Here is a 26,127-nt window from a genome sequence, read left to right as displayed (position 1 = left end):
TATAGTTTGTTTTGATGATGATGATGATGATGATGATGATGTGGGTGAAGACTTCAACAATTGACTAGTGCAGTGATGAGAAATATACAGTACGGTGGATATCAGAATGATCTGTGTTACACCAGTTAAAGACAATCATCCATGAGTTTGCTGTAGGGGCATATGTAGAGTACACTATATACAGTATATATATATGATATGGAGATGTATCTCACAAACGCCTCATCTGTGCAAATGCTTAGCCGAAATGTAAATGAAGTACATCTCTATTCAAGGTTACATTCAGGACTGCGGCAGTGGAGTGCATTAAATAATGAAACTAAGATGTATTACTTGATATAATGCCAAATATTTTTTGTTTAAAATGGTCTGGCTTGTRTTGCTTACTTGTCAAAAGCACAGACTTCTGTTGTGCTAAGCATTTCCAATGGTGCAMCTGTTATTTTCAATGGAATGGCAAAGCCTTAAAGATTTTGTTCTTTCTTTTTGTCRTTTTGTTCTACCTTTATGTTGTATTCCCTCAATAACAAAGCAATGTTTACTCTGTGAACACTGGCCCTGTAGGACTTTTAAAACATTCTTCTGTCAGCCCTTTGTCTTGAGGGACCATTGATGGTAATATTAGACWATTGTGTTGGAGTTAGTTTAAAGATAAAAGACAACTTTCAATTTGAAATGTCTAACAAGACGCATTCATTTTGTATCATGACTTAAAATTGATTGACAGCTGTTACTGCATAGTTATTAACATGCTTTACATTTACTCAGACATATTTATGACTGTTTGTTTCAATGAAAGCCTATTTTTCTTTGACAGGAGTTCGATCAGCCAGGTGATAAACACCGAGCTCCTCAGACTCTTCCTCTGCAGTCCAACTCCAAACACACCAGCGTCAGGGGACAGCAGTCCAATTAATTAAAGTGCTTAAGCGATTAGCATGGCGCCCATAATGGAGGACAGGCATACTGTCCTGCAACTCTACGAGCCCGTCCGCGAGCTATGCAGTATCAGCCTCTATCTCCCCAAGGGGAGGGCCCCAGTGTTTAGATACAAGAGCCACGCCCCTCTGTGGGCCCAGCCCAGTAATGACCAAGACCAGGGAGAGGTGGATCCCACAGCATTCAAACAAAGAGGCCAGTCTTATGAGTCCGCAGCCGAACTCCTCAACTCCTACCAGGCAACAAAGGAAGCTGTTGCTGAGCTCTGCTGGCTGGCCACGGAGCACCACCAGTTGCTGACTGATCTCTTATCTCTGTGCGGAGACTGCGCCAACAAAGTCAGGATGGGTAATCAGGATGGGAAGCTCCAGGGTCACAGAGAGGGTTGTGGGAGCTTCTCAGGACAGGTCCTCAGCAGTAATGCTCAACATGCTCTCTCCATGTCCCCGGAGCACAAGAGAGCCTCCTCACGGGGCAGAAAGCTGAAGAAGCTGGGTGTGAAGAAGTTAGACAGTGCAGAAGAGTTCCTGCATAGCAAGATGAAGAAGAAAGTAGGGCTAGGGAGCACTGCAGTTGAGTCTTTATCTGTCCAGTCCTCGGCTCAGACCCGGAATCAATCCAACCTTGTCCCAGTGGTGGAGGAGCAGAGAGTTCCTGGGACCCTAGCACCTCTCCGAGCTCCAGACACGCCAATGTCAGGCTCCTATGTCAGTGTGGCCAGCAACCCCATCCTCCCTGTGGAGGAGCACTTCCATATTGCCAGGGAGGGCTGGGACTTCATGGAGGACGACTCTCGAGCCTCTGAGCCAAACCTGGACTGCACTGACATGTCTGAGTATGACAGTGAACTCTGCTTGGGCTACGAAGCTTCGTCCTGTAGTTTATTGGAAAACGTTCAGGATCATATCGAACGGGAGTATATGCTGAGTGGGAACAACATTCGTCCCATGCGGTCTGAGGACAAGTCAGCCCACCAGCTCTATGATGAGATCAACAGGAGGGACACAGGGGTTAGGGTGGTGGCCAAGGTGCAGGAGGTTGAGGGCACAGTTCAACGTGCTAGCYATATGAGCCCAAACAGGTCCAAAGAGTTCTATCCAGAGGCTGAATCAGTTGCACCTCAGCCGTGGACCAGCAGCTGTCAGCAGGAGTTTGGGGAATGTCTAAACGGGGACATTAGGGATACGGTAGGGACCAAACCTGCAGAGGGGCTAAGGCTGCCTCTCTCACACCCTACTGAGGCCTCCTCTACCAAATCCCACAGTAAGAGTCCCTGTTCACCCTCTCTGTGTGGGGTGTTCAACACCTCMTACCCTGCCACCAACAGTCTGCAGAGCATGTCCCCAGTGCTATCCCCTCTATTGACCAAGCTCCCCAGCCCCCAGCTCAACCACCGCATCCTGCTCCTTTCTGACGAGGACGTTTGCCAGGGGACGGACAGTGACAGCCCCCGGACTGGATCCAAAGAGGCGCCCAAAGTCACCACGGAGGTCATAGATAAGAATGGCAACAAGCGGACCATCACACGGCTGGACCTGAACCTCAGCAGACTACCAGCGACTTCCAAATGGAATTCCACCAGCCTCTCCACGGCAACAGGTGAGTTAGTGTTATTAAAAATTACAACAATCCTCCCACCTCCCATTCTTTCCTGTAATGTCCCCCCGTCTTGACACTAACGTTGACATCAATGCTTCACTCCTCCGTGTGACGTGTCTCTCGGAGTTTGTCGTTGATCTGGCTTCAGTACAACACTGGAATGGAACGGCTGTTATGTTTACTTAGGTGTAAGAGAGATTATAGAATGATTGATGTGTAGAATACAGCAACTGAGCACTATATCAACAGTTGTTCACCCAGCCCATACAGCCTGGGGATGTTTTGGAAATGGTCTGTTACTGCTGTCAAACAGCAATAACTGTTTTTACTTAACACTGTGGGAGTTWTCGCACTGACTAAAGCTATTTGCTCTCTGTATTTCCCTCCTCTAGGAGACAGAGTAAACAGTGTCCCAGTGCTAGCTGTCACAGTCATCACTTGACAATCTGTCTAAATGGTTTCTGATCATCCTGTTTTGGTTGTGACTGGCCTGGTGTGCTTGCTTTGTCCTTGGCATGTGACTCAGTATGAAAAGCTGCCCAACAGACAGAGAGAGCGAGTGAGAGAGAGAGAGAACAGAGCCTGAGACTGATTTGATTTCTATCCCATGCTGATGAGCCTCTCTTAACCATTTCATCCCCGGGGGGCAGGAGTGGTTGGATGGGGTTCCAGATCAAAGGCTCTGGGTTGACATGCAGTTCAAATCCACTACCGCTGTCATGAAAACAATGTTAACTGAAGCATTGCCAATTTGTTCTCTTAGTGCTCTGCACCTCCTCCTAAACCACTCCCTACTGAGTTCACAGGCTGCCAGCTGACAAAGACTCACCCTCAACAGGCGCATGGGTTGCAGAAAAAATAATTAGGGTTTGGGATGTGGCTTAAGAAGCAGAAGTGCAGCAGAACTTCCGAATTGCCTGACAGTCTCTTAATCTTGCCCTAATAAACTGTATCTCATAATTACATTGACAAGCCTTGGGTTGTTAAATAATGACATTGACTGTTAGCCATTGCATCCCATATGTCACTACAGCAAAGAGTTGCCTGCTCTTACATTGTACACTGAGTGTACAAAACATTAGGAACACCTGCTCTTTCCAYGACATAGACTGACCAGGTGAATCCAGGTGAAAGCCATAATCCCTTATTGATGTCACTTGTTAAATCCACTTCAATCAGCGTAGATGAAGGGGAGGRGACAGGTTATATAAGGGTTTTTAAGCCTTGAGAGAATTGAGACATGGATTGTGTATGTGTGCCATTCAGAGGTTGAATGTACAAGACAAAATATTTAAGTGCCTTTGACCAGGGTAGGGTAGTAGGTGCCAGGCACACCGGTTTGAGTGTGTCCAGAACTCCACGCTGCTGGGTTTTTCACGCTTAACTGTTTCCCGTGTGTGTCAAGAATGGTCCACCACCCAAAGGACATACAGACAACTTGACACAACTGTGGGAAGCATTGGAGTCAACATGGGCCAGCATCCCTGTGGAACGCTTTCGACACCTTGTAGAGTCCATGCCCCGATAAATTGAGGCTGTTCTGAGGGCTAAAGGTGTTCCTAATGTTTTGTACACTCAGTGTATAACCAGGATGTCTGGTAGTGCCATTTGACCTCCAATCCTTTGATCAGTGTAAGAGTGCTGTAGCGTGACCCTGGCTTAGTGTTTGGCTGTCTTCCATCAGTCCAAATTGGTATGGGAAGATACAGAGGTCATGAAACAGGTTTTTGCCTAGTGCATCAATTAGAGCAGTTACATCATTATTACATTAACCTGTAACTACAATGTAACTACATTGATGACCTCACCAATGTTGCTCGTACTCTTTCTCTTTTCAACAGCAATTGCCCGCAGTTAGCTTTTTTACTGTCCACTTAATTTGTTTATAGACTGTGAAGAATGGTTAAGAAGCCTTTCTTAGTCATGGATTCTGGACCAGTAAGCAGTGTTACTCCTATCCTGTCAGGATTCCACTACAACGCAGGAAAACTATTTGTGGTAAGAGACACAGACTAGAGGACCAATGTTCAGCCTAGTATAGTCATGGCTGGAGGGAGGCTGGTGTATGCAGGCGGACAGATAGTGTTACTCATGTGGGAATAATCTGAATCAATTCTCATCGCAGTAATGTCCCCCCATTCTCTCTCTCTCTCTCACACACACACACACACACACACACACACACACACACACACAACACCACACACACCACCACACACACACACAACACACACACACACACACACACACACCACACACACACACCACACAATTTCCCTTTGAGCCGGCTTAAGTCTGCATCTCATCCATTTTTTATTAATCTTGTGAACCTCGATCGCCAAGCTTCCCAGAATGCAAGACTACAGAGACTAGATTCAAACAGACAGAAATCTTGTCACTTTTTGGGCAACCCGATCAAATTCACATAGAAATATGAGTTATAGATCTGTCATTTTCATTTAAAGCAAGTCTAAGAAGCGGTAGATCTGTTCCATGTGCACTATTTTTATGCTTCTCGTTCTTAAGTTTTGTTTTTGCATGTTTTATTTTCGGTTTTGCACAGCAGCTTCAAACAGCTGAGAATACAATATTTTTGGTTATGGAAAAGTTATTCCACAGAGTTTTAGATTGTACAAAGATTCTCCACAAAATGACTGCTTGTTTTGTCACATAAACTGAAATTAGGCGAACTATATGAAGTTTTTCATCCAGAAAAGGGTGGAGCGATTTCTGCATATTGTACCTTTAAAGGTCAAAATTGGCTTCTTCCTTTAAAACAATACGAGAAATATGATGTTGATAAGAATTCAAAGCAGCAGAATGCTTTTGTCCCTGTTAGCCTGTTTGTGTGCTGTTGAGGCTCATGATTAGTCGATATGARTTCTGTAAATAACTCTTCTTGGCCTTTAAGGACTAAGTGAACAGGATACAGTTTCATCTACATGCATAGAACATGAAGACTAGCTAGTATTGCATTGCATGAACCATGTTGCAAATTGTTCCTTCTAAACCTCCCCTTTGATAGAGATGTGAGAACAGTCTCATTGTTCATTTGGCCGGACCTCAGTGGGTTCCGAACCATCCTTTGTCCATGTTCAATCATTCTTTACACTYGAAATGTTAGCAAGGACAAATTGACAACAGAGAGGCTAGAAGAGCTACTATCTGGGTCAGAATGAAGGCTGCCTTCATAGTTTGGCCTGCCAATAATATCCTAATTTAGATACAATCGCTGTCATCTCTGTTGTCTGTGTGACGTGCAATCAYCAATGTTTAATTTGAATAAGGAAACTGTACATTGGGGAGAGAGTATAAATGAAAGTTCAATCTAGAAACCTATTGTCCTGTGTTTCTAAATACTCTGTTTCTAAATGCTCTCYATGTTTTACACTTAAAGTTTGTTTATGGATTTCCAATCAGGAATATTAAAGAATCATGGTACATTTGACATTTCTGCTCTGATTATCTACATTCTTTAAGCTCCTCTCATTGCAGGGGAGGTTTGTTCAAGAAACATTAAAAACCTGCCCCCATCCTAAATCCAATTTTTAAATTACTTTCAAGAATGCCAGAGACAGCAGCAACTGCCACACATAGAGCCTGAGTATCAGTGAATGTCCCCTACTCAATCTGAAAGACCGTAAATAATACCTTAATGACATAAACCAATCAAGCCCCAGGTCATATGAAACTGATCACTCCAGCCCGGGAGTTAGTCAGTCAGTTGACATCTGTCTTTACTTCCCTCTCCTAGCGTCCAACACAAAATGCCGGGCATGCAACATTGCCCTTCTCACTGAGGACAAGGGCCAGCTCTATTCAGATAATGAAATAGATTGTGCCAAGTGTGTGTGGGTAGGAGGGTTTGTGCTCTGCTCTCACGCTGCCTGTCTAAGCTGCGTCACAGCCAGAGGAATAGTACTGCACAAAGGCCCCTTTCTACTGTGGAACTGATTTCTCTTAATAAGTCACTGTAGGAGCTCTTGAGAACAATCTTACCTGCACATGCACTGCATTGTAGTCATATTCATGTCATTTTAGGTTTATGTTATCGGTTGAAAACCTATTTGATTTATATTTGTTTTGTGTCGTACACCAATTGGTGCCCAGCCCAGAATTATTAGACACAATATCAAATCAAATCAAAGTTTATTTGTCACGTGCGCATATATGATGAACAGAGAGTAGCAGTAGCGTAAAATAGGGGTTGGCGGGTGGTGGGTGGGACACAATGCAGATAGCCCGGTTAGCCAATGTGCGGGAGCACTGGTTGGTCGGCCCAATTGAGGTAGTATGTACATGAATGTATAGTTAAAGTGACTATGCATATATGATAAACAGAGAGTAGCAGCAGCGTAAAAGAGGGGTTGGGGGGCCACACGATGCAAATAGTCCGGGTAGCCATTTGATTACCTGTTCAGGAATCTTATGGTTTGGGGGTAAAAATGGTTGAGAATCCTATTTGTCCTAGACTTGGCACTCCGGTATCGCTTGCCATGCGGTAGTAGAGAGAACAGTCTATGACTGGGTTGACTGGGGTCTTTGACAATTTTTTGGGCCTTCCTCTGACACCGCCTGGTGTAGAGGTCCTGGATGGCAGGCAGCTTAGCCCCAGTTATGAACTGGGCCGTACGCACTACCCTCTGTAGTGCCTTGCGGTCAGAGGCCGACCAATTGTCGTACCAGTGATGCAACCAGTCAGGATGCAGTGATGCAACCAGTCAGGATGCTCTCGATGTTGCAGCTGTAGAGCCTTTTGAGGATCTCAGGACCCATGCCAAATCTTTTTAGTTTCCTGAAATAGGCTTTGTCGTGCCCTCTTCACGACTGTCTTGGTGTGTTTGGACCATGTTAGTTTGTTGTTGATGTGGACACCGAGGAACTTTAAGCTCTCAATCTGCTCCACTACAGCCCCGTCGATGAGAATGGGGACGTGCTCGGTCCTCCTTTTCCTGTAGTCCACAATAATCTCCTTTGTCTTGGTTACGTTGAGGGATAGGTTGTTATTCTGGSACCACCCGGCCAGGTCTCTGACTTCCTCCCTATAGGCTGTCTCGTCGTTGTCGGTGATCAGGCCTACCACTGTCGTCTGCAAACTTAATGATGGTGTTGGAGTCGTGCCTGGCCATGCAGTCGTGGGTGAACAGGGAGTACAGGAGGGGACTGAGCAAGCACCCCTGGGAAGCTCCCGTGTTGAGGATCAGTGTGGCAGATGTGTTGCTACCTACCCTCACCACCTGGGGGCGGCCCGTCAGGAAGTCCAGGATCCAGTTGCAGAGGGAGGTGTTTAGTCCCAGGATCCTTAGCTTAGTGATGAGCTTTGAGGGTACTATGGTGTTGAACTCTGAGCTGTAATCAATGAATAGTATTCTCACATAAGTGTTCCTTTTGTCCAGGTGGGAAAGGGCAGTGTGGAGTGCAATAGAGATCGCATCACCTGTGGATCTGTTTGGGCGGTATGCAAATTGGAGCGGGTCTAGGGTTTCTGGGATAATGGTGTTGATGTGAGCCATTACCAACCTTTCAAAGCACCTCATGGCTACGGACGTGAGTGCTACGGGTCTGTAGTCATTTAGGCAGGTTGCCTTTGTGTTCTTGGGCACAGGGACTATGGTGGTCTGCTTGAAACATGTTGGTATTACAGACTCAATCAGAGACATGTTGAAAATGTCAGTGAAGASACCTGCCAGTTGGTCAGCACATGCCCGGAGCACACGTCCTGGTAATCCGTCTGGCCCCGCAGCCTTGTGTATGTTGACCTGTTTAAAGGTCTTACTCACTTGGCTATGGAGAGCGTGATCACACAGTCGTCCGGAACAGCTGATGCTCTCATGCATGCCTCAGTGTTGCTTGCCTCGAAGTGAGCATAGAAGTGATTTAGCTCGTCTGGTAGGCTCATGTCACTGGGCAGCTCGCGGCTGTGCTTTCCTTTGTAGTCTGTAATAGTTTGCAAGCCCTGCCATTAAGACGAGCATCGGAGCTGGTGTAGTACGATTCAATCTTAGCCCTGTATTGACGCTTTGCCTGTTTGATGGTTCTTCGCAGGGCATAGCAGGATTTCTTGTAAGCTTCCGGGTTAGAGTCCGCCCTTGAAAGCTCTACCCTGTAGCTCAGTGCGAATGTTGCCTGTAATCCATGGCTTCTGGTTGGGGTATGTACGTACAGTCACTGTGGGACGACGTCCTCCATGCACTTATTGATAAAGCCAGTGACGGATGTGATGTACTCCTCAATGCCATCGGCAGGAATCCCAGAACATGTTCCAGTCTGTGATAGCAAAACAGTCCTGTAGTTTAGCATCTGCTTCATCTGACCACTTTTTTATAGACCGATCAAGTTCAAGTATGTGTGCACAAAAACATGTAGTTTTTTTAACATTAAACAAATGAAATGCATTTAACAATTTAAATGCACAATTAGGCAATGATAACACCTAGTCACATTACACAAACAATACAGTTCTCCTTCTCCCCCAGGCTTTGAGAATAAATTGTTCAATGTCAAAAACTCCCTTTCAGAAAAAGAACTCCAGCCTGTGTCCATTCTGTAGCCAGAACCCTTCAGGGTGAGCACCAAACAGAACATGTCTCAAGTCATCATACAGAGGGCAAGAAAACACAAAATGGACTTGACTTTCTATTTCCCAAAGATCACACTATGCACACAATCTTTCCTCTTCAGGGACTATGTTGAATCTACCTGTCTCTAGTGTCAGAGGGAGGGGGTGGATCTTAGCTGTGCACAAACTGACATTTGGCCTATTTGATTGCTGGCATCTGTTATTACAGTGGCTGTTTAGCCTCTAGTTGGTGTGCTTCATGTTGAGAGAGAGCTCTCCAGTCTCCATGTTTCACGACTGTATGTCATGTCCACCCTGCCTCTGTAGGACAGGGCCCAGACTGCCAACCAACCAACGGCCGACAGAGCGAGGGGAGCAGGGCTAAATCATGCAGGACTGACAGGAAATGAAGATTTACAAAGCCTGCTTCCAGCACAGAGATGGAGTTTCTAGTTAACCAAGCACATGGCTCAGTCTTTATATTAGAATAATGAGTTTATAGATTTTTGTTTAGTACCACTGTGAGTGGGTGAAAGAGAGGAGAGTGTTGAAGAGGGAGAGAGGGATTGAGAGAGACTGCACTGTTTCTAATGCATGGCTTCAGCCTGTTCGAAGGAGTGCCTTCAGAAGAGGGTCGTTCCTGCTCACCTTGAGTGTTGAGCAGTGACTTGCGTATTATCTCTAGTATTAGTCATTTATCACACCTGGCATGCTAAGATTAGCCATGAGACAACCTCTCAGCACCATGTGACCTAACTAAYACATGCCCTGTTCTTTTTGCTCCCCACTCTCTTTCATTCTCACTGTCTGTCTGACAGCTGCTCAGTTCACACGCTCTGATTTATACACTGTCACATCACAGCCCTGTCAATCAACACCTGCAGGTCCACAGTATTCCCTGCCTGCCTGGCCTCCACCGAGGGGGATGAAGTGTGGAATCACACCTGTGCGTATAAATTAGATTATATATGTCTTTGGCAGAGTAGCTACCAGTTTGGTAGCTAGAGCAGAACAGTAGCACTGTATAGTATAGCTAGAGCAGAACAGTAGCACTGTATAGTATAGCGAGAGCAGAACAGTAGCACTGTATAGTATAGCAGAACAGTAGCACTGTATAGTATAGCTAGAGCAGAACAGTAGCACTGTATAGCCTACTTTGGCCCCTGAACCTTCTTCACAAAACTGAACCGCTCTCCTTTAATTCTTATGATCCATAACGGATTATGCAATTCTTCTTGAAATATCCTTTCCTATGAAGGCCGCAAAGCAATGATACGCACTGTCCTTGCAGGTAACTCTGTGTGACAGAGAAGAACAATTGTTCCAAGCACCACCATCCTTTTGAACTCCAGTCTGTTTATCGAACTCAATCAGCATACAGGAGTGATTCTCCAGCCTTTGTCCTGGTCAACATCACACCTTGTTAATGGGAGAATCACTGACATGATGTTCAGCTGTCCTTTGGTGCTGGGTGGCAATGCAGTGAAAATTTTTTGGGGGTTCAGTCCATTTCATGGCAAAGAGGGACTTTGCAATTAATTGCAATTCATCTGATCATTCTCATAACATTCTGGAGTATATGCAAATTGCCATCATACTAACTGACGGCAGAAGACTTTGTGAAAATTCATATTTGTGTCATCTAAAAAAAATTGTCCACAACTGTACATGGAACCAAAAAGGTTTACCTGAACCAAATAGTGTTCTTTAAAGGTTCTCTTATGGACAGCTGAAAGAACCATTTGGAACCTTTTTCGAAGAGTGTAGAAATGGTGCATGTGAAGGTGTTGCAGAGTGGCTACAGTAGTACTGGCTCTGGGAACCGCCACGTACACGACATGTACACAGCAACATCCCAGAATTCTGTAATGTTAATGCAACTGGAGGAATTCAGGTGGTTAAGCAAATCAAATCAAATCAAAGTTTATTTGTCAACGTGTGCCGAATAAACAGGTAGACTTACAGTGAAATGCTTTACTTACAGGCTCTAACCAATAGTTGACAAAAAAGGTGTTAGGTGAACAACTAGGTAAGTAAAGAAATAAAACAACAGTAAAAAACCGGTATATCAGTACGAGCTATAAAAGTAGCGAGGCTACTTACAGACACGGTTGTCCAGGCTGTTTGAGGTAGTATTACATGTAGATATGGTTAAAAGGACTATGCAATTGATGAACAGAGAGTACAGTAGCGTAAAAGAGGTCGGCGGTGTGGGGTGGCGGGACACAATGCAGATAGCCCGTTAGCCAGGCTGGGGTAAAAAATGTTGAGAAAGTTTTTGCCTAGACTTGTACTCCGGTACGTTTGCCATGCGATAGCAGAGAGAACAGTTTATAACTGGGTGCTGGGGTCTTTGACAATTTTTTGGGCCTTCCTCTGACACACCTTGGTGTAGAGGTCCTGGATGGCAGGCAGCTTAGCCCCAGTGATGCTGGCCGTACGCACTACCCTCTGTAGTGCCTTGCGGTCAGAGGCCGACAATTGCGTACCAGGCCAGTGATGCAACCAGTCAGGATGCTCTCGATGTTGCAGCTGAAGACCTTTTGGGATCTCAGGACCCATGCCAAATCTTTTTAGTTTCCTGAGGAATAGGCTTTGTCGTGCCTCTTCACGACTGTCTGGGTGTGTTTGGACCATTGTGTTGTTGATGTGGAACCGAGAACTTAAGCTCTCAACCTGCTCCACTACAGCCCCTCGATGAGAATGGGGGCATGCTCGGTCCTCCTTTCCTGTAGTCCACAATCATCTCCTTAGTCTGGCTACGTTGAGGGATAGGTTGTTTTTCTGCACCACACGGCCAGGTCTCTGACTCTCCCTATAGGCTGTCTCGTCATTGTCTGTGATCAGGCCTACACTGTTGTGTCGTCTGCAAACTTAATGATGGTGTGAGTCGTGCCTGCCAGCAGTCGTGGTTAACAGGGAGTACAGGAGGGACTGAGCAGCACCCCTGTGAAGCTCCTGTTGAGGATCAGGTGGCAGATGTGTTGCTACCTACCCTCACCACCTGGGGGCGGCCCTGTCAGGAAGTCAGAGGATCCAGTTGCAGAGGGAGGTGTTTAGTCCAAAATCCTAAGCTTAGTGATGAGCTTTGATGGTACTATGGTGTGAACCGTGAGCTGTATCAATGAATAGCATTCTCACATAAGTGTTCCTTTTGTGCCAGGTGGAAATGGCAGTGTGGCGTGCAATAGAAATTGCACATCACTGTGATCTGTTTGGGCGTATGCAAATTGGAGGGGTCTAGGGTTTATTGTATAATTGTGTTGATGTGAGCCATTACCAACCTTTCAAAGCACCTCATGGCTACGGACGTGAGTGCTACGGGTCTGTAGTCATTTGGCAGGTTGCCTTTGTGTTCTTGGGCACAGGGACTATGGTGGTCTGCTTGAAACATGTTGTATTACAGACTCAATCAGAGACATGTTGAAAATGTCAGTGAAACACCTGCCAGTTGGTCTAGCTGATGCTGGCTGATGCTGATGCTCTCATGCAATGCCTCAGTGTTTGCTTGCCGCCTCGAAGCGAGCATAGAAGTGATTTAGCTCGTCTGGTAGGCTCATGTCATGGGCAGCTCGCGGCTGTGCTTCCCTTTGTAGTCTGTAATAGTTTGCAACCCTGTCACATAAGACGACCATCGGAGCTGGTGTAGTACGATTCAATCTTAGCCCTGTTATTGACGCTTTGCCTGTTTGATGTTCGTTGTAGGGCATAGCAGGATTTCTTGTAAGCTTCCGGGTTAGAGTCCGCACCTGAAACTCGACCCTGTGGAGCTCAAGTGCGATGTTCTGTATGCTCTGGGCAATGGTGAGGGAGCTTGTTGTCACATTGGATGGCGTCTGGCCTCTTCGTGCGCTCTGTGTAGGTCCGGGGTATGAGGCCGTCACGAGTAAGACATGTACGCCAGGACGCAGGTTGGGAGCGAGGGAGCGGATTGAGGGTTCTGAGGGCTAGGTCATACTAATCGGGTATGAAGGCCAGTGGACTGAATATCGCCACGTGTCATCCTGTCCTCAATGCACCATCAGGCACCTCCCGTACAGATCCCCGCACGGAGCAATTTAGTTTCCAGGTCTGTGATCAGGGGACATGGACACGCAGGTCTAGATAGATTTGAGGCAACGATGTCTCCGGGTATCGAGACTAGACACGCCACGCTGCTGCACTTGTTATACGAGACGCCGAGGCGTTCACGAAGTTCACTTGCTTCCTGGCTTTACCATAGATTTTCGTCTTGGTGAGCCTCACGGACCAGTCACTGAATCAGGGAGGATAGGAGTTGGTGGTCGGATTGTTGTGTAAGCCCGAATAATACTGGACGAGCGAGGAGAGCTTTGGGTATGCGTTCTTTGTGGTTGGGTACAGGTGGATCTATGAATGTGTTCCTCTGATGTGCACACACGCAGTTACACTGATGGGTTCTGATTGGAGGGAGGATTTGCTGGCTAGTCTTAACCTGTAGTGTATATGGTTGTCCGGCTGCAATGTGAAAGTCTCGGGGTGTTCACTAGAGGACTTGTCGACCAGTCCGCTCTGGGTGAGTCGGCACGTTTCATCGGCAATCGATTTGCCTTATTTTCCTAAATCGTCAGGACTGGAGGGCAGATGTGCTAGCAGGCGGAGTAGGCACGCGCTAAGCCACGCTGGTCTCTGTTGGGTTGAAGGAATAAACAGGAGAGGTCAACAAGGTTGGTAATATCGGGGAGACAAATGGTTTGTTGAGAGAGTGGCTGTGAACATACGAAGAGGGATAGGATTGTGCAAAGTTATGTGCATGTACCACGCTCTTTCATTATTTGGACAATATTAGCTCTCACTTCAGATCGGAGACCCGAATCTTAAACTATCCTAACTGTTCCTTCTGCACACGAGCTGTTGTGTCTTATGCCCACTACCTGGCGAGTCACTGGTTCTCCTAGTCGTTCCGGTAACAAGGTATAGGAGTAGTTCTGTGTTCAATTGTCGTCAAAGTCGCGCGTAACGTCCTACCCCAACGCCTGCTACCCGCAGCTGAATATGATACGTGTCGGAAAGTGCTGACTTTGCCACGAATGGAAGATAGAGACAGAAAAGGAGGAGAAGAAGAGAATGACCGCTCAGAAGACAGAGATGGGAGGTCCGTTAATAAACATTGGATGATGTCTTTAGCAATTTATGTTATATTTAGAGATTTAATAGCTTCTGTTACCGCTACCTCTCCTCGGGTAGTTTATTCGGATGTAGTCCTTTCTGAATTCTACTTTTTATTATTATTGATCACTATAATTCACTCCTGATCAATTGTCGTAAGATGTATTCAGTAATCTGATCTTAATCGATACAATCAGGTCATTCATCTCGCAGTAAAATACTGAGCTTCTTCTTTCTTCTTCCGCGCCAGGTAATCCTATCACAAATACGACACGTGGTCAGCAGCACCAACTTTATACTATCTTCTCTCTATGTCCTTGCCCTTTCTTGATCTTGAAGAAAATGTCCTTCTTGTGTGATAAAAGTTTGTGTACTTCTCTATAATCTGGACAGCCTTCGTGCGTTCGTCTGATCGGCGAGGATCTCAAAGGCAGATGCTGCCACTCTCGCGCAGATGTTTTATTGTGACGAACTGTCTATTTGTTCAACGCATTTGGCTACCTTTGTCTGGTACCATATATCATATCTCTTTAGGTCTATATTTCGTATGGAGGTAGATGAGTTGATGTTCGTGCAGGATTAACCTAAGAGGTGTGGTTATCGGACACTATCAGTTTCTCACATGACATGCTTTATTGTGCATTCTCAATCTTGGGAATGTTTTGATTGGATTCCGGGCCGCTTTTCCGCTAATTCCTAGCTGAGCATGATACCACATTTACTTGGGGATTGATCTAGAAGATTAAGTAAATAACCCGCTTTTCGCAAAAGAGACTGAGCAACTTCATTTAATCAACGCATAAGAGAATGGTGGTGGTAAGCCATTTCCGTCCACGCACATTGTTGCTCCACTTATCAAATTCCTCGGCATATTCTCTCACTGGGAAATAGAGAATAGAAAATATTCCGCTTTTCATTAAAGGATTCCTGCATTGAAACAAGGCGGATATCGTTAGGACATTTCTAGAAACACTAATCAGCATTTGTTCGATTGTTACGCTTTATCACTGTGTCAATCATTAAGAAGATTGGAGTATAAAAACTTGACATGCGCATATAATTATATTACAAATGGTGTGAGTCTTTAGAGTGATCTGTTCTGACACTTATTTCTGAATATATTACATAGATAGGTTCCAGATTGCTGGTCACTTACCATCTAATAGTTATGATTCAGGGTTCAGGTGTCTAATTGCAGGTGTGGATCATCACCTTTATTTATCTTGGACTAGATTTTTACTCACTAACGTTACTTTAAGCTGAAGTTAGATTTCAAGATGTCGCTTGTAAAAGAAATTAAAGTCAATGGGACCAACTTAATCTTACGTTATCGACCCTATGTTGTCATCTTTCCACGATAGATGAATACCTCATTCTGCACTGTCAGCTTAGTGGAAGGCTAGTTTGTGGTATGGTCACAGTACATACATTAATAGAGTTCAACAGCATGTCTGTTAATCCTTAGACTGTTCGCAATAAACAGTTAGTGATCTCATGTCTTAGTCTAATAGTGATGAATGTAGTACTGTGGACGGATTTATCTTTTCTAACACGAGTTTGGCTTCTCACTGGCTGGATCCAGTAGTTGAATAAGTATACTCAGTGATTTTCTACGCTATGAAACCAGTTATTATACAGTTGGGAACGAATTCGTGTAATTAAACTTGATAGTAGCTATTTCCCATTTCACAACTGTCTCTCGTAATTGTGCTCGACAGACCACTACTGAGCCATATCGCTAAGTGTTCCTCTGAACTCTCATCTCACAACACGACTAATACATAGAACTCAGACGAACCAATGGACGATAAACATACACACATCCAGGACACTTCACATTTAGTATGATCTATTATGTTTTGGTATGGTACCAACTACAAGCCACATAAGATGGAAGGTTTGATCTTATTGAGAGTCTAGTACACAACGATTATAAGTTGTAGCGAGGGAGTTAGTATGTGGACACGGATATAGATGAGAACACACACAAATGTCCGGATGTTCAACCCAAAGGTGACGCTGTTTTTGCAAGCATACATACAATCACTACGGTTACAACTCTTAGTCCACACTGACGTTTGACTTGGAACTGTAACAGTTTTTAGGTACTTTGAACACTACTTAGGAGCACCGTTATATGAATATAGCTAACACACGCTTAAAGCTCACTAACTTCCTCTGCTAAAGTCCAGCCATTGACCATCAGTTTAGCATTTAAGATTCACCTGTGTCCTTAGCTAAGGCTTAAGACCAAATTGAGAACTGTCAAGGTATTACAACAATGACTCCAATCGCTTTTGGTTTGCGTTTGTTAAGAGCAAAATATAAACTTATCATTCACATGTATTTATTGGGTATGCTTGTATCAATTGGCGTTATGGGACTGGGTTCGATAATGGAAGTTGTTGTCGCTCACAGTTCGCTAATGGTCAACTAAGTATAACAAGACCTTCAGTATGGACACTAACGCAATTCAATCACGGTAGCACCACATAGCCCACGGTAAAAGTTTAAGAGTTTAAAACCCCTTGCCATGCGCTCTTACTGATCCACAAAAACTATATCCCGCCTTCGCAGAGATGAGACTAGGTTTATGTCTTATCTCACGCGCAGACACCACTTCCACAAACAAACAATTTGATAACAATAGACACTTAAAAGACACTCTCGCGAGAAGAATACTTTACTGTTGTACATTTCACCAATAGATTGGTCGCTATTGTTTAGATGCCTCCCTGTGGTGGCATCATGCTCACAAGGATCGTAAAAATTATTGGCTGCTTCGCTAGACTCTTCATTACACCTGTTGCACGATGTAGCATCTTAGTAAAATCACAGATCAAATAGTTTATAAGATGGATTTGTGCTAGATCCAGTGAAAAGAACAGGGCAAAGCAGCTCACATAAGTAGAATGCTCTCTACCCGACCCAACCAATTTATTGAGCTTCTCTTCGCAGCTATTTTGTGCTGGTATCAAAAACATTATGCAGATACTCCACCTGTTTGCAATAGTCACACTTTTCCTATTTCAAATTCAAGAAAACCTTGTTTCAGAATAAATCCAGGAGCAGGAAACTGAGACGATGGCCGACTTTATTGGTAGACATTTATTTATTTTGTCCCCTCACACTCTGTTGCACCTTAAAGGAATGGACTGCATCCACGTTACCACCAGTCTTCAAGAGTTAATTAAGATTAGACAAAAACAAACCTCTTGAAGGCACAAGGTCTTATACTAGTATTGGCACTCTATCTTATAGTGAGGAACAACGGCTCGCACATAAAGAACGCATTCAACAATCTTTCCATGGCAGGATTATATTACCCTAGATACACTGTCTAGTTCCTTGCACTTACATGCTTGTTGCCCTTCATACAATTCCCTAGTCCTTAGTGTACTAGCTTGATAGCTGTAATTGTTGTCAGAATTGCAGAGTTATGTATAGAAAGTACACACAGCATCCAACTAGGTGACACTATTCTGGATAATTGATCGTTGTTGTCATTTTCAGTTCTACATATCCAAACTGAGGAAAATGACTATCATATAAGGAGAGTCACTCTACAGGGCACTCTTGCCTAACTTTACTAAGAGTCAACGACGGATATAAAAAGTAACATTCTCTGCAAGAAGTCGTTTTGTCTAGTTACATAAATTCACTTTCTTCTTACTCTCCTTCACCAAGGCTATTTATGCTTGTACTCTTCGACTATATCAGTACTTGCGATTTGGCCACATTCTCATAAATTACGCGCGTTGTCTATCTCTCCTTTGATGAGTTTCCAAATGGCACAGGGTCAAGCCGCACTCCAGGCGCAGCTTTACAGAATTGCTTGGGTAATTTCTCCCCGCACCAGCTGGGGTTATCCGGATTGGGTAATCATCAACTTACAGGAAATTACCTCTAATACTTTTCAGGCATATTTGCATGCTTTCTGTGATATGCAGTGTCTAGTCACCGGTTGGTTGTGAGGCCACTCATACGAGGGTAGAGGGTTATGTATACGCAATCGTAGGAAGGGACAACTCGACACTAGGGCCGGGTACGACTGCTTATATAGAAACGAGGTGGAGGTCGAGATTGAATGGCACGAGTAGGCGCCTGGTGCTTAAGTAGCATTATAGACGTCAGAAGTGAGTATTGGACTTGTATTTCTATTCTAGGAAGGACTACATTGTCCATGGTTTGGACGCAATTAATCCGCACGAGACTTTCTCACAGTTAGCTGCACTAGGCATATCCGAGCAGTGTGGGTGCAGTAATGAATAAGCAGATCTCTCTTCTTTTTATCCTTCCTTAGAGCAAACCGCAGAGTCGGGTTCAGATAGCTCCAGCCTGTAAGAGTTGTGCACAAAAGTCTCGAGTCTGATATCTTCAAAATTGAGAATGTTACTTTACGTATAGCTTCTATTTGCCTAGCAAAGGTGCTTTGTCTATCCCAGATGAGTAAATAACACTCTCAGAGAGGCATGGTTACGACGTATGGATATTCTTCAATTCTAGCAATTCCCCACTTCTTGTTCTATCATCACTTCTAAGATACACATTGGGTATAGGTTACGCTTGTTATGTATCTTAGTCGATGAATGAGACATTAATGTTTATTGAATTTAATACCTTTTTAAGATTACCATTTTATAGCCGGATTCACATTTACTACTTTACGACTGTTAGTGCGATACGACCATCAATTGCATGCTATTAGAAGTGAATGTAAGCATTTACTATAGCATCCACACGGTACCGCAGGTTATTGAGTTAAAAACATTCTTAACAAAATGTCCTGCGCAAGTTGCTATCCCCTATGGACTGCGCTGCAACAGAATACTGTCAAAAAGAAAGGTGATGTGTATGTTCCTTCTGTAACTCGGCTAGGTGAGTAGTTATGTCAGGTAGATGCTGCTTCAGACGTCAAGGCCCACGGCATACTTCTTTCACATTGACTCTGCAGTGTTCTACTCGTATTCAGCTCAATTTCGTTTCATTGAGCTACTCCAGATACTCCACAGAAATTGTACCGGATCACTTCAAATAACATAAAGTATTAGCAGATCTAAGAAACTGGCTGCGCACTAATCGACTGGACAACCCCATTAGTTCATATCGATAGTAGACTCTATTCTTCGACATATCTCTGATAGAAAGATACGTATATAGCAATGAAGGCTGCTTTGTATCAAGTATTGAAGTGCCCAATTAACAAGACACGTTGACCTTAGCATCATTAATACCTGAAATTAACACAATGTTACAAACCACAAGGCATAATATTGTATCAACAAATCAGAGTTATATTTAAACACACCTATTAACTTAAAAATACGGTCGTAATTCAGTATTATGTTCGTACTTTTTTAGAACATATACGCTATTGTATAGGAGCGATAGTACATCATAGCGCAGAATGTTGGCGATATCATCTACTGCTTGTAAAACAGTGTCTAAAGAATCGCGCGAGGTACAATCAATTCGATAATAGAAGTTGCAAATACTTCAAAGCTTCACGTAAGTACGAAATGAATGGCAGCGACATAGTTTTGTTGTAAGAAAGTTGTTGGCCCTAGTCTCCGCTATGCAATTGCAGTAAGGAAGTGACCTAGGATCATTGAACTCTTGTGCACACCAAGTGTTTCACTTTTGCCAGATTATCTATTTCATTCAGGTAATTACAAAAAACAAAGCAGCGCCTCCAGACCTCGTAGGCCTCTCAGAACAGAGTGACTCACACACATGGTCCACACACGAAATACAAGCGTAGTGTTTAATGATAGACAACTCCCTATGACGAGAGTAGAACCCGCATCTATAGCCTAGCTTAGCACTAGGAGTACAGGCCACTGAATCTCTCCCATTTTTGTTAATTTAATCTTTCCAGTAGCCTAGAAGGAAGCTCAAAGCCGGTTCGCGCTGGGGAACAGATAGTCTTCTCACATTATGAACGTGGCTATGTGAAGGCAGTGTAATCACTATAAATTCCACAGTCCACGGTTCACTCTAGTTATGAGGATCATGTGGACGACCAGCCATGTCTAAATATTTATCAGGAACTCCCTCGCTTTAAGGTGTATTCTCAGAGTTTAAGGGTAGACGCAGTATGGTCGGCTTTAGAAAAACCTGGCGATGTGTTGTGGGCGATGAATATCTTATTCTTCCCCCACGCCGTGTGGCGACGTTTATGCCAACTAACCTTTGGTTCCATGTCACTTCATAACAATTCACGAGCTCTCACCAAGGTGTGAGTTATCTAGAACAAGCCTGTATACTGTTATTATGGTCTAGTCTTCGTACTCTTATGACTAGGAAACCTAAAGGTAGGAAGATAAAGATTAAGTACACACATTTTAACTACTTGGCAAATACTCAAAAGTTAGAAGACATAAACTTGATTTCTTCTCCGAAATCACTCTCAGAACAGATGCAACATCGCGTTTGCATTGGAGCAGTTGAAATAACAGAGAGAAGTTCAACAGGATTGACTTCTTGGTTATTCTTGGTCCATTTTGAAGTTAAAGTAAAACTATAGATCTACTGTTTTGGCTCATTCTAACGTCCTTGCACCTATAAATCTTCTGAGTTGGAAAACAAACCTCTGAAAATTGGCGTTCACAGGACTGTCATTGTATCCTGGGTGCTGATTAAGTGTCGCTATTTAGTTGCGCACAGCTGTGGGTCAGGAAGCACTTCAAGGGTCTGTGCACTTTACTGCCACCTGCTTACCTAGTACTCTTATTTACGAGGAATTTTGCACTTTTGAGTCTTTATAACCATTGATGTTATTTATAATCTCTATTGGCTAGATTAATCAGCTATCTGATGACCTGGAGGGAATTATGTGATTTGCCTTACTCTCCTTTCTCTATATACGGTCTATTAAGGAGTCAACCCAGTTTTAGACTCATCTTCGTAGCACTTGCTGCGCTGTCCGGTGCTTAATAACAGGCTTGTGGGGCACTCATAGAGTTGTCTATCTAAGAACTTCGCTATGGTCTAACTCAGGCGGCTATATCTTATAACTCTTACCCTACTCAGTTTGGTCTGGAGCCTTGCTGGTATTTGTGTTGTTACTGATGGAACACTTAGATAATCTTTGCAAAAGAGCCTGGTTGAACTACCAAGGTCCTAAATCAGTCCAGCTTGGAAATTACTAGATCTAGGCTATCTATTTATAAAACAGACCGGTTGTTACAGTTGGTCTTGTGGCACGGATCACGAGATTTATGCAAGTGACTTAGGGCTCTAGGTTCTGACTTATTGACACCTCAACTGATTTTACAGAGGAATGACAAGGTAGCTCCTCCTTATTGTTCTCTATCCTGGTAACACACTATTTGATTAAATATGCATTTAATGATAAGCGCAGCTTAACGTATCTGTACTGTGTTGCTGTGTCCTTCTGTGTGATTTAAACATTAATGTATTCTATGGTTGCATATTTCAAGGACTGGTCAGTGTCTACTGCTCTTGTTGTATTTCACATACGAACGCAGCCTATTTACATCATCTCAACATGTTTGTCCTGAGGCATTCCATTAGCGTTATAACTAAGAGTGATTCTATCGGTTATCATCGTTGCAACACTCTCTCTAATCTATCTCGTCACTACGTTAAGATGTGTGAGATTACTATGGTCAATGAGAATCTGATAATTGGTAGGCTTTGAATACTTGAAGTCTAGTACACCTAGGGCGATACGTTTTGTATTGTTCCAGCCTGTTGCGGCTCTCATAACGTTAGTTCAATACTCCTGCTATTAAGCATAAGTTTAGCTCTAGCCTACCAGATGGGGTACTCATCACTTAATATCCTATCATTATCTCGAATTAACAGATTTCGATTAGGCTTCCAGATATTCTCCTACACTTTAGTTTCACAAACTTATTTAGAATGTTGATTTTCTACGTAGTGGCTTACTAAGGTTGCATTAACTGTCTACATCGGCTTCTGTAATAATTATTTCAACATTCTGTAACACTATGCCTTGTAACAATTGTCTTGGATTATCCTGCTTAATAAAAGGGATTAAATAATATGTTTTGTTTGTCACATACAGACTTATTAACACCAACCTATACATGCTGTTCAAGATAACTAACGAAAGTTTGGACTGTAACTTTGGAATTTATAGTCTACACGCCCCTGAGTTTAATTTCTAATTTGATAGAAGCACATCCTTGTCGGTCAGCATATTGATTGACTTGGCTAGTATCATCATTTTCATTAAGATTCTACCCTAACTTTAGCACAACTCTATGGTACATTGAGCTGACTGATCATTCTGTTTATCTAGTGTTCATAGACACTATTAAATTATTTAAGTAAGCACACATACGTAAGGTTCCAATTACTTACGTTGGAGGAAAAAGGTGCGATTCCACTAGCTGACTCCTCCAAGTTTCAGGATGCACCACTGAGTCATGGGTCTTGGTGGGTAATCGCAGACAAGGGCTCAACAAAGGATTAACGAAATCAAGTTGTCGTATAAAATCTTTCTGAACTTAGAACATCTAAAGGTGGAAGTCTAACGCATTGTTAAGTTCTACCAAAAATCGTACCAATACTTCCTTCTATATTTAGACGCATTATTAGGTTGTTTAGCAAGAAGAAGGTGTACATTGCCAACGGTTAGGCGCATATACAACCCTCATTCGGGTATATACTCGCACGTGGGTGACTGAAAACGAACGAGGTCAGTTTGACCTGTAAATGCACTAAATATTTTGAAGTTGAAAAGGATTGCACACAAATAGAATAATTGAGAAAAGATGAAGAGAAGAAATTTCTCTGCGTTCGAAGCGAACAACAAACATAAGAAAGAGGAAGGAGATTTGATTATCACTCCAGTGTTAATCTGCTAAATTTGTAATATTTCGATTTATTGCTTACCTCATGCCTTTCACACATTGTATATAGATTCTCTTTTTTTTCTACCATGTTATTGACTTGTTTATTGTTTACTCCATGTGTAACTCTGTGTTGTCTGTTCAACACTGCTATGCTTTTATCTTGGCCAGGTCGCAGTTGCAAATGAGAACTTGTTCTCAACTAGCCTACCTGGTTAAATAAAGGTGAAATAAAAATAAAAAACAGTAGACTGTATAGATAGCAGAACAGAGCACTGTATAGTATAGCAGACAGTAGCAGATCTGAAGATATAAAGAAGCAGAACAAAGCACTGTATAGTATAGTACAGAACAGTAGCAGTATAGTACTAGAGCAGAACAGTAGCACTGTATAGTATAGCTAGAGCAGAACAGTAGCACTGTATAGTATACTAGAGCAGAACAGTAGCACTGTATAGTATAGAATAGCAGAACAGTAATAGTATAGCTAGAGCAGAAGTAGCACTGTATAGTATAGCTAGAGCAGAACAGTAGCACTGTATAGTATAGCAGAACAGTAGCACTGTATAGTATAGCAGAAACAGGTAGCACTGTATAGTATAGCAAGAAACAGAAGCACTGTATAGTATAGCAGAACTGTAGCACTGTATAGTATAGCAGAACAGAAGGCACTGTATAGTATAGCAGAACAGTAGCACTGTATAGTATAGCAGAACAGTAGCACTGTATAGTATAGCAGAACAGTAGCACTCTATAGTATAGCAGAACAGGAGCACTGTATAGTATAACTAGAGCAGAACAGCACTCTATAGTATAGCAACAGTAGCACTGTATAGTATAGTAGAGCAGAAACAGTAGCACTGTATAGTATAGCAGAACAGAAGCACTGTATAGTATAGCAGAACAGTAGCACTGTATATAGTATAGCAGAACAGGAAGCACTGTAAGTATAGCAGAACAGTAGCACGTATAGTATAGGAGAACAGTATGATTGAGTATTTGCAAGGTGATCATATTCTCTTAGGTTCAGTCCAGTCTAAAGCCTGTTGTTATCATTTTTAGAGTGATTTACGGTAGTGAGTGCATACATTTTCAATCTGGTCCCCCGTGGGAATCAAACCCACAACCATGGGGTTGCAAGCACCATACTCTACCAACTGAGCAACACGGGTTCTGTTATCAGAGCTCATGTCGTCATTAATAAAGAGCTGTGTGTGATGTGTACCTGGCTGAGTTTTCAGTGAACTACTGTACAGGCATCGCTTTAGTCTCCCTTGGCTTTGGAGATTAAATTACAATGGGAGCAGAATTTTCCCCAGTGCCAGTGAACTCTTCTTCGTCCAGGATAACACTGTGTGTGTGTGTGTGTGTGTGTGCTGCCTGTGTGTGCGTGCTTGTGTAATGAAGTAACTGCCAAGTGATCTCGTAGCACAAGCTAATGAAGTGGATTCATTACCTAATGCAGCGGAGTGCTTTCTAAATCAAATTCTAGTCATCACTTTCTCTCGAGTTTAACTTTCAATTATGATTTTGGATTGAAGTCTCATTCCTAACGATGAATTGTGAATGTACTATGTCTACAATGTTTACAGTACATTAAACTAGTCCAAAGTATTTTCTCAATGTTGATATTTTCTCAATGCCTTTGCTTGAATTGTGTTATGTATTATGTGTCAGTCCACGTGTATTGTGATATTCATCTGTAATACACAAAATGTATACGTATCTTTCAGAAAAAGACATAAGATCCTGTTAGGGTGCCGTATCCAACAGTCCTTGTGTATCTTTGTATTTAGTGTGGTCTTTCTGCTCAGAGCCAGAGAGAGAGACAGCCAGAGCTGCACTGCAGTGTGTCTACAGGGACACTAAACCTCTCCACCTATTCCTGTCCAGATGGTGGCAGCGCGGCCCTTAAATGCATTTTAACACTGCTGCATGTGTCCTTAGCTCAGAACATGCTGCCTGTGTCGTACAGCTAGAGTATATGTGGACAAACTAGTCTCAACGCTCAGTAAATGTTTCATATTTGAGAGATGCAAAGATGCAAGTGCTGTTGATCTGTACTCTGTGCAAATTGTTTCCATGTTTTCTTGAGCATTGAGAATACACAGTAATCAACTGTAGTGTTGGGTTGACAATATCAGGATTCTTAAGGGGAAAGGGGGATACCTAGTCAGTTGTACAACTGAATGCCTTCAACTGAAATGTGTCTTCCGCATTTAACCCAACCCTCTGAATCAGAGAGGTGCGGGGAGCTGGCTTAATCGACATCCACGTCTTGGTCTTGTCTACTTTGAGTTGTCATATAACACTCTCATTATGCTCACCACACCCTGCTATCAAGATGCCAAATATAGCTGAAATTAGAGTAGATTTGCTGTAGTTGATAATTACACTGGAATACAGCTGGTGCAGGGGAGAATTCAGCATTTGCTGCAGCTGGGCCTGGAGTGGGCTTGACTGTGCATTTGGACTCATCCCAAACAGCCAGAAATACCCGGCTGGTGTTGAGCACTGCAGTGTGCTGGTGCATTATCTTAATGCAAAGTGATTTATCAAATCAATCGCTCCCGCCAAAGACTTTTCCTTTCAGTCTCTGCCGTGTAGAGCCGCAGTGCTGTCTGTCTAATAATGACTATTCGTTAAATACTGAGCCTGAATGCAAATCAACAGATGCATGTCTGTGGTGTGTTCTTACAACTCTGCATTGAAACCATTTGTCTCCGACCTAAACTGGGGTTGAGGACACTGTAGGATAGACAGTATTTGAGGTATTTTACTGGGTTACTGCTGCAGTTTAGGAGGTTATAGTGTGGCTACAGTAGCTCAAGGGTGTGATGGCACTACACTGAGATGTGATATTTGAGCATCTAATGCACAGGAGGTAAGATGCCTCTCAGTTCAATCTCATTATTTATCCAAACAGGTTGATGTGATAGCAGTGTGACCCTCCTGGGAGGTGTATTACAGCATGAGAAACCCTAAATGGAGGTCGCTGAGCATCAAGTTCAGTGTGAGCTGCTTTGCTGCTTCTCTTTCTCCTCTACCACTCTTTATTTA

At 43.3% G+C, this 26,127-nt stretch overlaps 1 protein-coding gene across 1 annotated transcript in view; it reads left to right on the top strand.

Moving 5' to 3' along the window:
- The first annotated feature begins 826 nt into the window (after window positions 1-826).
- LOC111963247 (formin-like) overlaps window positions 827-26,127 on the top strand; it is a 182,731-nt gene continuing 157,430 nt past the window's right edge. Inside the window, exon 1 of the mRNA XM_023986557.2 lies at window positions 827-2,538. Within this exon, the coding sequence (XP_023842325.1) occupies window positions 939-2,538 (1,600 nt within the window). The 5' untranslated portion in view covers window positions 827-938. The remainder of the gene's footprint in view (window positions 2,539-26,127) is intronic.

This window comes from Salvelinus sp. IW2-2015, linkage group LG4q.2 (genome assembly GCF_002910315.2).
Source record: "Salvelinus sp. IW2-2015 linkage group LG4q.2, ASM291031v2, whole genome shotgun sequence".
Lineage (NCBI taxonomy): Eukaryota > Metazoa > Chordata > Actinopteri > Salmoniformes > Salmonidae > Salvelinus > Salvelinus sp. IW2-2015.
This window is presented reverse-complemented; position numbering and strand designations above follow the sequence as displayed.